Here is a 15259-nt window from a genome sequence, read left to right as displayed (position 1 = left end):
CTGAGACTCATGTTTGCCTTCCTGTTCATACCTCTTCTGCCCGGAGTTCTGAAGATCAGGACCGACTGTGCCCAAGTCATTTTAGTGGTCCCTGATTGGGCATGGAGCGCGCAGGAGTGGTGTCTGTATTAGCCCTGCACATCTTTTCCAGAGCAGAACAGCATCACTGCGGGGATGGCCACCTACCAGCACACAAAGAAATTGCTGAAAAGTTTCCCGATCCAGTCTGATGCCTAGGGAGTACTTAAAATGTGAGGAATCTGCAGTTAGATAGTCTCAACTAGAAAGTGCGCTACCAAATATAAGCAACTTGTTCTTTAGCCCTTGATAAATCACTGAGTAACTATACCAATAGAAGATGTGCCCTTTCTCCAAAACTTTCCAACAAGTACAATAATTAATTTTGCGGGTTTAGAGCACACATGCTTAGACAAATATTCTTTTTGTTGTAAATGTACATTAATTCTCCTACATTTGTCTATGTTTCTATAAGCAATTGCTTGCATTCTGTCAATGAATGCAATGTTGTACAATATGCATACATGTGTATTCTTGCCACCTTCATATATCTCAGGTTTAAAATGGTTTTTTTGGCATCCTAATGAACATGGATTTTATGTAGTAAAATGAGGGATGGGGCAAGACAAGAAATGGAGGATAAGACCTAATGGAATAACTCTTAACATATATAGGATTCTGAGAATGCTACCTTTTTTGAGAGCCTGCTGGGTCACTGTTCCACACTATACAGGCCTCTGAGAACATGTGGGTTGTAAGTCACTTATAGATCTGTTCGCAGAATTATGCGTTTTGTCAATGTATGAATGTTATGGGTTTCTATGTAATTTTTTGTCAAAATACATTTTTCTCTCTTATTCTTGTATTCAGTACCTTGCATTTGTCCACTTGTTTTCAGAATCATTGGGTGTGTTCCATGGATCAATAATGAACTTGATAGGCAGAGATAACATGGTATCTAATATTACCGACTATTAAGGCTTATGCAAATTAATTTCACTAAATAAATAGTGGTAATTGATCTTTGAAAAAGAATCATGAACAGGGATGACAGGTTCTCCTATAGTGAAAAAACAGTGCAACACCCTTGTCTTAGTGAAGAAATTAAAGCAGCAAAAAAAAAAAAATAGAATAAAACTATTCTTCCCTGACATTTTTTTTTTTTTTACAAGACCTTCACTGTGATAGGATTATACTTTCCATTTAACACAGCTAACCAAGTTTTACAAATTGTACCATACTTAATAAGGTTGAGATGATTGAAAAAAATGCTTTTCTACATAAGGTGTACAAGGCCATGCATATCTATGCTAGTAACTCAAAGAAGACTGGAATTTAACTACTACTGGGAGTTAATCAAAGCAGTAGAAACAATGTTCAAGGATGAGAATAAACACAGATTAACAAAATGTGTTTTATTGCATTTTTAAGTTATGTACATTTATAAAAATAAGACCTGTTTGTGCATTAAATATTTGAATCACACCTGTGCACGTGAAGACATTTAAATCACTCTGTTTCTAGATATCCAGCAAAAATGCATTTATGCGTCTACTTATCAACGGGCCAATCAAGGAAAAGCAGTCTTGAATCGACTCTTCACATTTAAAAACAATCTTTGCTGAAATGATCACTCCACCAAAACGTGCCTTCCTTTCCTTCGTTTAGGAATGTAATATGTAAACAAAGCTTAACAGTGTAGTACAGTCAAATTACAAAGCTCTAGCTCCAGAAGTAATGGAATGCAACTGTGTGTTTTAAGTTAAGTTTACAGAAACATTGTGAAATCACTTACCAGAAATTTAGTACAGATGGCCAGGTAAACTAAGAAACTAGAAAAAATTAATAATCCTTAGGACTCAATCTTTACTGTTAAGTAGCAATTTTAATTTACAACACCAAAAGTGTTACTACTACACCAAGAGGTATCTTTTTGCAATTACTTTGTGTTTTAGTGTTATAATTTCAGGGAGGCTGGTATGTCTGACACAAGAGAATTGTTTACAACCAGGTTGTAATTTGTGTAATGATAAGACCTTATTTGCAGTACATAATGTGCAGTACATAAAGTGCAGCACCTGGGTTCCCTGGTTGTTCAGAGCCTAGATACCCTCATGGTATCCAGGTCACACTTTACAAATCAAGATTGATTGATTGATTCACCACTTCGCTCTGACCAATGAATGCTGAATAAACATATAATTATATTTATGATGAGCGACTTATGTCTGTTGATATAATTTCTAATAAAATGAATAAATAGAAAATGGCAACTAGGCTAGGAGGAATGGGGACAAAAGATAGAAACTACTATTGAAGTCTTCCTTAGGTTTCCAACCAGAATTGGAATAGAAGCTTCACCCACTAATAGTGGAATGCTTCATCATCGGCGCCTATCTACACCCTGGTAGGATGATACTACCAGGGCAGACTCAACCAAAAACTGGGAGTTCTTATATAAAGCACTGTACTGGAGAGAAGCAGGGATCCAGGAGGAAAAAGACTTAAAAATACCTCCTGGTATACCCAAAGAAGATTCCTTTTATTCTAGGATACCGGGGTTATGGATAAAAACAGAGATGGTTCATGTCACATGGAATGTCATGAGGGTTGTATGCTTCGTGCATCCTGTTTTCATTTATTATTCTGCTACAGGTAAGTTTACATGAGTCCGAAAGACATGGACTAAATAATCTAAGCTTCTGCCAAGGTTCACAATGTAGATATATCGTGATGGCTACAACGTAAAGGTGATTCCATTTGTAAGCAAAGCACTGATCTCACCAAGGTCTTTTATTATTGGTAAATTATACCAGAGTCACAATCAAAGAAGCAGATTTTAATCCATGTGTACTGCTTCAGTGTCGCTCATAAAGGTAATATTGATGTCTACCTCAGGTATCCAAAAATAATTGGAATAGACGCATCACCCACTAATAGTGGCCTGCTTTATCATCAGCACCTGTCCACAACCTGGTAGAATGATATCACTGAGGGGGACTCATCCAATATATAAAGTATTGTACTGAATAGAAGCAGGGATCCAGAAAGAAAAAGGACTATCGGGTACACCGACAGGGGATTCCTTTTATTCTAGTGTACCAGGGGTAAAGATAAAAACAGAAAGTGGGGTTGAATGAGGATGTTGTTTCTTTGCTTCCTATTTAATTAAACGTTTCCAACTGCATTTTCACAATTTCCTCACAACTGCTGACTTCACCAAGTACTTGCCCTAACAGATGAAATCACCATTCCCTTTAATAGGCACAGACCTCTGGTATTTAGTCAATGTCTTCCTCCTCTAGTGGAATGGGTCACCTGCAGGCACAGCAATATTTCCACTCTAGAAGAAACAATCTTTAAATTGTAGTATTTCAATTAACAAAGGGCCCATTTCACAATTATCATGTCCAGAGTTTGGGGGAAAACCATTACTGTTAAGATCAATACCACATTGAAAGTAGCAACTGTCTCCTCCAGCTTCAAGTTAACTTTTACCCTGGGGTTGGAACACAGTCCATAGTTGTAGCTACTTTGACCCAGGATTGCATATTGCCGTAGGTGGTGTTACACCTTTAGGTCAACTGGTCTTGTGGGTGCCAAGTGACACCTTCAACTGCTATTTGTTCTATTACATGCAATGGGAATCTATAACATTACAATCACTTGATGTAAGTAATTTCTGACTGATCATTATGAAAGGATAGGCATCCTGCCCTAATAAGTATCAAAGAGAGGAGTCTCTTGCATAGTCCTTCTCAGGGCTTGGCACATTTCCATTTTTACACCTTTACTTGGTACCTCTAGCTTTTTGGATTGTGTCTTTTGGGTGAAAATGAAACACTGATTTTCATCGACATGGGTGGTAATTAGGGTGTTATGATCTACAGCTCTAGGGCCTGTCTTCCCACCACTGATGCTAGGATGTGCACAACCTAAATGGCAGAAGAGCAGAAAGTCTGCATAGGTTTCATAAGACCTTATTGCATTCTAACAGCTATGAGCAAATCAAACTGGCAGTCCCATGCATTCTGTTTACAGTAGAGAATAATCTGGTGTTCCAGATTTATTCTGAAAAATGTGTTTTGTGTGCTAAGCTGCAGGTAACCCTTACAGGCACATGCTTTGTACTCTCTGATACGACCTCAATCATTCTGGTTCCGTGCTTTTGTCCTTCACAGACTGCACTCTTTTCTTTACACTGTGTCAATCTTCCTACTCTCATCACTTGACTACATTTCTTTTTAGGCCCCATTCACTGCTTAGATGCCTGTTTCTTACTGTAAAGCGTACATTCAGCACTCTCTGTTGAAGCTGCACCTGCCCTCGTTCTCCCCCACCTTAGATGTCTGTATAGGCTAGGAATGGGGACGTTTGTTTGGCGATGCAGGAAGACCTAAGAGGCAAGGGTTATACAGTTACATAAAACATGTCCATCTGGATTTGACAGAAAACTCTGTTTTACAGGAAGTCTCCTATTTAACCAATCTGATGCTATTTTACACATGTTTTCCTTTTATCTTGTCTAAAGTAATCCCAGTTACTTTCTTGCTGACCCCACAGGCCTCACTTTCATGCTTACCCTCTGCTCTGGATCTCCTACTGATGGTCAGTCTTAGAGATGGCTGCATGTTACATACAGTTGTTATAAAATTATGTTCAAGCTTGCTTTCCTCCTGTTCCTTTCTTCCTTTTCTCTTCTGACCCCTCACCGTTGCACTTGGCTCCCCCTAGTTTCTCCTGTTCCCTTTGTCTATCAGTATGGTGTCCTATGAACTGCTCTCAAGCAGCGTTTGGACAGTGCAATCTCTTAAGAACCAATCGACTTGACAAGGTTCACTACCTTCCACTCTACTGTTCCCTTTCAGCAATGCAAAGCTGTCATATGCTGGAATAATTGGCACAAAAGTGAACTATAACCACCCGAAAGTACACCAGCCAATTATTCAGATGCCATACAGCAAGTCTCAGCTTACACACAAGCAATTGCATTGGGGCATAGCTGGCATCAATATTTTGGCTCCAAATTTGTCAATTCTAATTCAAACGTCTGTAATTATTTGATAAAAATATATATACATTCAACGATTCCTAAGCCTAACATAAGAGCCCCAAAGATAACGCAATAAAGAAATACCTAAGCCCATAAAGACTTTCAGTGTTGTAATTTCGTCAGTTCAGTCTTAAAACGGTAAACAGATTGCAGTACTGCTCCACAGAAAATCTTTGGGGGTGGGACTGAAGCAGACAAGAGAAAAAGTTGTATCTTCCAAAGAAAACTCTTGTTGTTGCCCGGTCGCTCATCCGAAGCAGCTGTGGAAGAAAAACACCTCTGTCCGCACCATATGTGCTTTACTAGGTCAAAGTCTGGAAAGTAATGCAAGTTCTTTATAAAGGCTAAAGACAATACTCTCTGACACATTTATCCAAGTAAAAGAAGCATACAGAAGTGAGAAAGAACTACACAACATAACACATGCAAATAGCTAAGACCGATAATCAGACCTCTCAGATTTGATAATTTCTTTCCGATGGACAGACCACAGGGAATACTTGGTCACAGGATTCACACTTGGATTCATCTTACATCAATCTCCCCTATGCTTTGTTTAATGCAGCTACTAATTTTGGCTCAGATAACCTGGCCTGCAAATTAGTTCCAGCAACATTGTTTTGATTATTATGATATCTGAGACCCCTTGATTCGGTAGCAATCTTTTGAAAATATAGCATCACAAATACTGTGCATTTCTCATATGCGAACACGGGTGCTTCAAATACTGAAAAAGCCAAATAAATATCCTACTACACCACCTGAGCCTACCAGGAGCAATGTTTGTACCTAAGTTGGATTACAAAGGAAGGAGACTGCTGCAGGTGCTCTAATTTAAGTTGTTTTGCTGTTTATGTGCTTGGTTGCCGCCAAATTCGGTTTTCAAAAAGTGCTAAATTAATAAATCCACAACCCTCTAGGTTCTAGCATTCCACTTGTGTAAAACATTTACATCATTGTGGTAAAAAAAAAAAAAAAAAAAGACACCCAAGCAGTTAACATTTTTGAACTACAGACGGAAGTAACTGTTCTGTGCCCTGTGGCTTTATGGTAAGCACACTTCTACTTCACATGTGTACAGTGAGCACTTAAAACAACACTAAAACCCAAGAAAAATTGAACTAATCGGGAAGCTAAAAGCTAAAACACAGTTGCATTCATTCCTTCCATCCAACTCATATGTTTTCTTTTATACTAGTTTTGTTTATTCAAATGGATATTCATTCAGGTGAATGACGGAGCGTCTCCGCGGCAGCCCAAGGAATGTATTGAATGTGTGTGTACACATCATGTAGGCACCACCAGGGGCTGCTGTTAAGAACAGACAGCGCCATGTGAAGTCGCAATATATCACCAGAGGGCCAGAGTGCTTTCAACACACGAGCCAAGTGCGATGTTCCAAATCATCATTAATAATTTACTGCATCACAACTTCACGAGGATAACTGTGGGTTGTGAGTAAATCCTCTCTCATGATCACTTGTAATCAGTTTAAATGTGTTTTTGAGTCAATCTTCATTCTTGTTGGGTTGGATCAAACCATATTCCACAGCCTTGGCCAAACACTCTTTAGCTGTCCTAGAAACAGGTTGTTTTTTCTTATCTTCTTCCTCTTTTGCTAGGACAGACAAGATCTCCAACATTTCACTCTCCATCAGTTTTTCAGCCACCTCCTGATCAGCGCTCACCATGTTCAGTACCACCACCGCACCCCGATGCTGCAGTTCCACATTTTCACTTAACAGCAGGGCCTGCAATATCTCTAGCCAATGCACAGTCTGGAGAAATGGATAAAGCAAAAAGAATAATTTTATTAAGATCAAGACCCACCTCCCTGACAAGCTACCAGGATATCCATAATCTAGGTAGACCTCTCCTAATCAGCGTGTCCAGGGAATCCCTATTACATTTCACAGCAGAGGCAAAAAAAACACATCAGAGACCAGGGACTTATTTTTAGATGATGAATTACATTTTTACTGCAATAAAACAATCATATGTGGAACGCTCAGCTTCTGAGACTGAAAGATTTTATGATTTCGGTAAATGTAGTTCTCCCACATTGTTTCAACAAGGATTTAGAGTTGGTTAAAGGCATACTTTATAAATACTTTAGGGCAGAGAAATGTGATACGAGCGTGACTAAATGCATGTTTAAAAGTAATTTCCCATGTTATTAACGGGTGGACTTAAGAAAAGGAAACAAAGATGCTAGACGAAGTAAACATTTGTTTGTTACCTCCGTTGGTAATAATGTCTTATGGACGGCTCATTTCTTATCACTTGAATCAGATTGTTACAACATCCTGTGACACACTGATGCAAATGAAGCTGTCAAGTGCTTGTGTATACTCTTGAACAAGGTAACTTTGGTAATGCTCTCTCTCATGTATACCCTTATCTAACCACAGATAACTCACATTTGTAAACATCCCCAGGTGCCAGACCGGATCCAGAAACGCCAAAAGCAGCATTCTGTAAGGTAGCGCCAGTAGTTCCGTGCCAATGTCTTTCAACTCCGAAAGTGATGAACGGATGCACGTGCAAGTACCACCCATGTGAGCTGACATCAATTTCTTTATATGCATGACCATGACCTCAAACACAGAGCCAAAAAGCAGACTGAAACACTCATGGTGCAGATTCCTGAACTCGGACCTTTTTACATGGAAAATGACACCATATCACAGAAAGGGGAGTGCAGTGACGAATCTGCGAGGAGTTATCCACCAGAATTAAAATGTCACTTACCCAGTGTACATCTGTTCGTGGCATCAGTCGCAGTAGATTCGCATGTTTTGCAATAGCTCGCCATCTGGTGTTGGGCCGGAGTGTTACAAGTTGTTTTTCTTCTAAGAAGTCTTTCGAGTCACGGGACCGAGTGACTCCTCCTTTTGTCTCCATTGCGCATGGGCGTAGACTCCATCTTCGATTGTTTTTCCCCGCAGAGGGTGAGGTAGGAGTTGAATTGTAGTAATAGTGCCCATGCAATGGAGTGACTAAGTATGCACCTATTTAAGGTTGAGATGATACATATATAAATAGTTGAAGGTAACTTCCAAACTGCTACAGGCTCCCGGGGAGGCGGGTGGGCACATGCGAATCTACTGCGACTGATGCCACGAACAGATGTACACTGGGTAAGTGACATTTTCAGTTCGATGGCATCTGTCGCTGTAGATACGCATGTTTTGCATAGACTAGTAAGCAGTTATCTCCCCAAAAGCGGTGGATCAGCCTGTAGGAGTGGAAGTAGTTTGAAATAATGTTCTTAGTACGGCTTGACCTACTGTGGCTTGTTGTGCGGATAACACGTCTACACAGTAGTGCTTGGTGAATGTGTGAGGCGTAGACCATGTGGCTGCCTTACATATTTCTTGCATTGGGATGTTTCCTAGAAAGGCCATGGTAGCACCTTTCTTTCTGGTTGAGTGTGCCCTTGGTGTAATGGGCAGCTGTCGTTTAGCTTTAAGGTAGCAGATTTGGATGCATTTAACTCTCCATCTGGCTATACCTTGTTTTGATATTGGGTTTCCTGCATGAGGTTTTTGAAATGCAATAAATAGTTGTTTAGTCTTTCTGATGTTTTTTGTTCTGTCAATGTAATACATCAATGCTCTTTTGACATCTAATGTATGTAGTGCCCTTTCAGCTACGGTATCTGGCTGTGGAAAGAACACTGGAAGTTCCACTGTTTGATTTAGATGGAACGGTGAAATAACCTTTGGCAAAAATTTAGGATTGGTCCTTAGGACGACCTTATTCTTGTGTAGTTGTATAAAAGGTTCCTGTATTGTAAACGCCTGAATCTCGCTTACTCTTCTTAGGGAAGTAATGGCGATGAGAAATGCCACCTTCCAGGTTAGGAACTGTATTTCGCAGGAGTGCATGGGTTCAAAAGGTGGACCCATAAGTCTAGTTAGGACAACATTTAGGTTCCATGAAGGAACAGGTGGTGTTCTTGGTGGTATAATTCTCCTAAGGCCCTCCATGAATGCTTTAATGACTGGTATCTTATATAGGGAAGTTGAATAGGTAGTCTGCAGGTATGCAGATATTGCTGCAAGGTGTATTTTAATGGAAGAGAAAGCCAGGTTAGATTTTTGTAAGTGAAGCAAGTAACCCACTACATGTTCTGGAGTTGTGTGTAATGGTTGTATTTGATTAATATGGCAGTAGCAAACAAACCTCTTCCATTTACTTGCATAGCAGTGCCTGGTGGATGGCCTTCTGGCTTGTTTTATGACTTCCATACATTCTTGGGTAAGTTGTAAGTGCCCGAATTCTAGGATTTCAGGAGCCAGATTGCTAGATTCAGCGATGCTGGATCTGGGTGTCTGATCTTTTGGTTGTGTTGTGTCAACAGATCTGGCCTGTTGGGCAATTTGATGCAGGGTACTACTGATAGGTCTAGCAGCGTTGTGTACCAGGGTTGCCTTGCCCAAGTTGGTGCTATTAATATGAGTTTGAGTTTGTTTTGACTGAGTTTGTTTACCAGGTAAGGAAGGAGAGGGAGAGGAGGAAAAGCGTAAGCAAATATCCCTGACCAGTTCATCCATAGGGCATTGCCTTGGGACTGTTTGTGTGGGTATCTGGATGCAAAGTTTTGGCATTTTGCGTTCTCCTTTGTCGCAAACAAGTCTATCTGAGGTGTTCCCCAGAGTTTGAAATAAGTGTTCAGAATTTGGGGGTGAATTTCCCATTCGTGGACCTGTTGGTGATCTCGAGAGAGATTGTCTGCGAGTTGATTTTGGATCCCTGGTATAAATTGTGCTATTAGGCGAATTTGGTTGTGAATTGCCCAACGCCAAATCTTTTGTGCTAGCAGGCTTAACTGCATGGAGTGCGTCCCCCCTTGCTTGTTTAGATAATACATTGTTGTCATGTTGTCTGTTTTGACGAGAATGTATTTGTGAACTATTATTGGCTGGAAAGCTTTTAGTGCTTGAAAAACTGCTAGAAGTTCTAGGTGATTTATATGCAGTTTTGTTTGATGTACGTTCCATTGTCCTTGTATGCTGTGTTGATCGAGGTGTGCTCCCCACCCTGTCATGGAAGCATCTGTTGTTATTACGTATTGTGGCACTGGGTCTTGGAAAGGCCGCCCTTTGTTTAAATTTATGTTGTTCCACCACAGAAGCGAGAGGTAAGTTTGGCGGTCTATTAACACCAGATCTAGAAGGTGGCCTGTGCTTGTGACCATTGTGATGCTAGGCACTGTTGTAAGGGCCTCATGTGCAGTCTTGCGTTTGGGACAATGGCTATGCATGAAGACATCATGCCTAGGAGTTGTAGTACCATCTTTGCTTGTATCCTTTGTGTTGGATACATGCGTTGTATGATGGTGTTGAAATCTTGAATTCTTTGTGGACTTGGAGTGGCTACTCCTTTTGATGTGTCTATTATGGCTCCCAGGTATTGTTGTACCTTGCGCAGCAGAATTTTGGATTTTGTGAAATTGACGGTGAACCCTAGTTTGAAGAGGGTTTGTATGATATGATTTGTGTGATTTGAGCACTCTATTAACGAATGGGCCTTGATTAGCCAGTCGTCTAGATATGGGAACACATGTATTTGCTGCCTTCTTATGTGTGCAGCGACTACCGCTAGACATTTGGTAAAGACTCTTGGTGCGGTTGTTAATCCGAAAGGCAGTACCTTGAATTGGTAATGTATTCCCTTGAATACAAACCTTAGGTATTTCCTGTGCGATGGGTGTATTGGTATATGGAAATAAGCATCCTTGAGGTCTAAAGTTGCCATGTAGTCGTGTAGTTTTAGCAATGGCAATACTTCTTGTAGTGTGACCATGTGAAAGTGGTCTGATTTGATGAAAGTGTTCACTACTCTGAGGTCTAGGATTGGTCTCAGCGTTTTGTCCTTCTTTGGTATCAGAAAGTACAGTGAGTAAACTCCTGTGTTTATTTGCGTGTTTGGCACTAATTCGATTGCATTCTTTTGCAATAGTGCCTGCACTTCTATCTCCAGGAGATTGGAATGGTGTGTTGTCAAATTTTGTGCTTTTGGTGGTATGTTTGGAGGGAATTGTAGAAATTCTATGCAATAACCATGTTGGATAATTGCTAGAACCCAAGTGTCTGTAGTGAGTTCCTCCCATGCTTTGTAATAATGACTTATTCTTCCCCCCACTGGTGTTGTGTGGAGGGGGTGAGTGACATGTGAGTCACTGTTTAGTAGTAGGGGTTTTGGGGCTCTGAAATCTTCCTCTATTCCTAGGGAATTGCCCTCCTCTATATTGTCCCCGAAAACCTCCTCTATACTGTCCCTGGTAACTGGACGGTGTTGCTTGTGAGGTGCTGGCTTGTGTGCTCTGACCCCGAAACCCCCCTCGAAAGGGTGTTTTACGGAATGTGCTGTAATTCCCTCTGCTTTGCGGGGAGTAGAGTGCGCCCATGGCTTTGGCAGTGTCCGTATCTTTTTTGAGTTTCTCAATCGCTGTGTCCACTTCTGGACCGAACAGTTCTTTTTCGTTAAAAGGCATATTGAGAACTGCTTGTTGAATCTCTGGTTTAAATCCAGACGTTCGGAGCCATGCATGCCTTCTGATAGTTACAGATGTATTAATTGTCCGTGCAGCTGTATCTGCAGCGTCCATGGAGGAGCGGATCTGGTTGTTGGAAATGGTCTGTCCCTCCTCAACCACTTGTTTTGCCCTATTTTGTAAGTCCTTGGGCAGATGTTCAATGAGATGTTGCATCTCGTCCCAGTGGGCTCTGTCATAGCGCGCAAGTAGTGCCTGGGAGTTCGCGATGCGCCACTGGTTTGCAGCTTGTGCTGCGACTCTCTTACCAGCTGCATCGAACTTGCGGCTTTCTTTATCTGGGGGTGGTGCATCTCCAGATGTGTGGGAGTTGGCCCTTTTCCTAGCTGCTCCTACAACGACAGAGTCTGGTGGCAGCTGTGTAGTGATGAAAACCGGGTCTGTAGGAGGCGCCTTATACTTTTTTTCCACCCTTGGTGTAATTGCCCTACTTTTGACCGGCTCCTTAAAGATTTCTTTTGCGTGCCGGAGCATACCAGGGAGCATAGGCAGGCTTTGGTATGAGCTGTGGGTGGAGGAGAGTGTGTTGAATAAAAAATCATCCTCGACCTGTTCTGAGTGGAGGCTTACGTTGTGAAATTGTGCTGCTCTAGCCACCACTTGAGAATACGCGGTGCTGTCCTCTGGTGGAGATGGCTTCGTAGGGTATGCCTCCGGGCTGTTATCTGACACTGGGGCATCGTATAGGTCCCATGCGTCTTGATCTTGGTCACCCTGACTTATGGTGGTGTGAGCTGGGGAGTGTGATGGAGTTTGTGCTGGTGAGACGTTAATCACGGGCGGAGGAGAGGGTGGTGGGGTAACTCTTTTCACCACTTTTGGTTGTGGTGTCTGTTCAGTTTGGAACTCCAACCTTCTCTTTCTTCTAATGGGGGGGAAGGGTGCTTATTTTACCTGTCCCCTGCTGTATGAAAATACGCTTTTGCGTATGGTCCACATCAGTTGATTGTAGCTCTTCCTCAAACCTATGCTTTTGCATTTGGGAGGTTAGCGAGTGCTCTTCTGTATAAGAGCCTGAAGCTGGGTCGCTTGCAGTTTGTTTCGGGATCGACCCTGTCTGCGTGTTTTTTCGGCTCTGAGGTGACTTTTTTCATTTTCGGGGCCGAAACCTCTCGGCGTCGATCTTCTTCGGTGCCGCTGTCTCGGCGTCGAGCCGTGTCCACACCGGTATCTCGGTGTCGAGGCTTGTCTCCAGCACTTTCTCGGTCCCGAGAAGGCTGCATGCCGGTGTCTCGACCGGAGTCGGACGATCTCGGCACTGTTTGGGCCTTTTTCGGTGCCGACGGTCGGTCACCGAATTTATGGGTGGAGCCATGGCCTGAAGGCAGTGGCGTCCCCTGGGCCTTGTAAATCTTCCTCTGTGTGGTTTTCGACGTCTTACTCACGGTTTGTGTATCGTCGAATCCTTCGGAGTCCGATTCTTGGATCGAAAAGGATCCCTCCTCTTCTTGTTCCTCGAACTCCCGGTGGGCTGTCGGCGCGGACGCCATCTGAAGTCTTCTGGCTCGACGGTCTCGGAGAGTTTTTCGGGACCGGAACGCACGACAGGCCTCGCAGGTGTCTTCGCTGTGCTCAGGTGACAGGCACAGGTTACAGACCAGGTGTTGGTCTGTATAGGGGTATTTATTGTGGCATTTGGGGCAGAAACGGAACGGGGTCCGTTCCATCGGCGTTGTTCAGCACGTGGTCGGGCCGACCAGGCCCCGACGGGGGATCGAAAAACTACCCCGAAGGGCACCGGAGCTCTTCGATGCGGTGTTGAATCTAACTACGCCGATCCCGAACGCAACAATACCGACGAAAATCTTCCGAAATTAGCTATCTTTCCGTTCCGAAACTAGGAGCGACAGGAACACGTCCGAACCCGATGGCGGAAAAAAAACAATCGAAGATGGAGTCGACGCCCATGCGCAATGGAGACAAAAGGAGGAGTCACTCGGTCCCGTGACTCGAAAGACTTCTTCGAAGAAAAACAACTTGTAACACTCCGGCCCAACACCAGATGGCGAGCTATTGCAAAACATGCGTATCTACAGCGACAGATGCCATCGAACATAGCGTTACAGAAGGTAAGTTGCTTGTTCTTCTCATGGACACTTCTAACCATAGACCCCTTAGCTTGTGAATAGATACCAAATCATTACCTCCCAAGGTAGCAGGGTTGTGCAATGGCTCATATCAAAAAGTCTTGCACAACTGAACAGGGGAAATGCCCTTCTCGTCGGACCTGGCTATCAAAGCAGTAGTGCTTTGTGAGTATGCGCACTGATGCCAATGTAGCAGCTTGACACATCCAGCACAGGCACCCCGCATGTCTGCCTTAGCTTTGGTGAAATGAGCCCTCAGGCATTTTGGAGGTCTGCTTTTAAGCTGCTTAATACAGATGGGTATTTTTGCATCAGGTAACCTCACAAAAAACTGATCATCCAATCTGTTGTTCCTTGGTATGATCGAAGTAAAAGCTCAATGGTCTTTTTGGGGTCCAGGAGATGGAGTCTCTGTTCCTCTTTTGAGGGATGAAGTGGCACAAAGAAGGCCGGAAGAGTGATGGTTTGTCTCATGTCAGAAGGCGTCACCACCTTTATTAGGCACGCTGCTTGAGTTCCGAAACACCCAATGTCCTGGAAAAAAGTGGTATAAGGAACCTGGGCAGAGAGAACCCAAAGCTCAGTCATACGACATGCTGATGTTACTATAACCTCACAGACCATTTTCAGTGTTAGGAGGCGTAATATACAATTGTCAATTGGCTCGAAAAAAGTACACATGAGGAAAGGGAGAGCCAAATTCAAGTCCCCTTTTGGGATTACAACGGCCTTTGGCGGGCACTTTTGTAGCACATTTTATAGAAAACACATTATAATGGGTGACCTGAACAAGGACAGCATACACAGATTCAGTGAACGAAAGACAAGCTGCCAGGGTCACATCAACAACTTTTAGAGAAAGGTTGAAGGGATCAACTGCTGCAGCTCAATCTGCTTAAGCTCTGTGCATGGAGGTGCAAACCCAGGGGCAAGACCCTGTCCTGCTGCTGCGTCAGAAGATCCTCCGATAGCAGCAGCATGATAGGAGGACAGATACTCAGGCCCAAAAGTTCTGTATACCACACTCTTCTGGCCCAATCCGGAGTCACTATCAAGACACATGCATGGTGGTCCCTGATCTTCTTCAGAGCTCAGAGCAGGAGAGGCAGCAGCGGCAAGGTGTAAAGGACTCCAGTGCATGTGAAATGCATCTCAGAGAGAGAGCATTCTTAGGAACTGCAACGTGCAAATGTTGACACAGCACATTCTCAGTGGTGGCAAGAGATCAAGCCATGGTTTTCCTTTTTGCTGTAAGTATAACCACCATTCGTGATCGACTAGGCATTGATGGCTGAGCCCTGGCATTAAAATATTCCACCAAGTGGTGTGCCACCAGGGAAATGCCCAAATGGCTCAGCTAGCTGCAGAGGTGCAGAACCTCTTAGCAAAGGACCAAAGAACCCACCCCCTTTCTGCAGTACCACAGTGTAAACTGGAATTAGTATGCCCTTGACAGTTTTCAGGAATGTGATTAGAGACAAGCAAATAGCCTGACGTTCCAACAAACATTTGTGGAGACAGGACTGTGCCGGAGTCCAG

At 42.9% G+C, this 15259-nt stretch overlaps 1 protein-coding gene across 1 annotated transcript in view; it reads right to left on the bottom strand.

Annotated features, from left to right (window-relative positions):
- Nucleotides 1-1418: 1418 nt before the first annotated feature.
- The window catches only part of UNC45A (unc-45 myosin chaperone A), a 253863-nt gene continuing 240022 nt past the window's right edge, over nt 1419-15259 (bottom strand). The window contains exon 20 of the mRNA XM_069222647.1: nt 1419-6849. Within this exon, the coding sequence (XP_069078748.1) occupies nt 6580-6849 (270 nt within the window). The 3' untranslated portion in view covers nt 1419-6579. The remainder of the gene's footprint in view (nt 6850-15259) is intronic.

This window comes from Pleurodeles waltl, chromosome 3_1 (assembly GCF_031143425.1).
Source record: "Pleurodeles waltl isolate 20211129_DDA chromosome 3_1, aPleWal1.hap1.20221129, whole genome shotgun sequence".
NCBI classification, from domain to species: domain Eukaryota; kingdom Metazoa; phylum Chordata; class Amphibia; order Caudata; family Salamandridae; genus Pleurodeles; species Pleurodeles waltl.
Note: the sequence above shows the minus strand (reverse complement) of the source record. Positions and strands in the feature narration are given on the sequence as shown.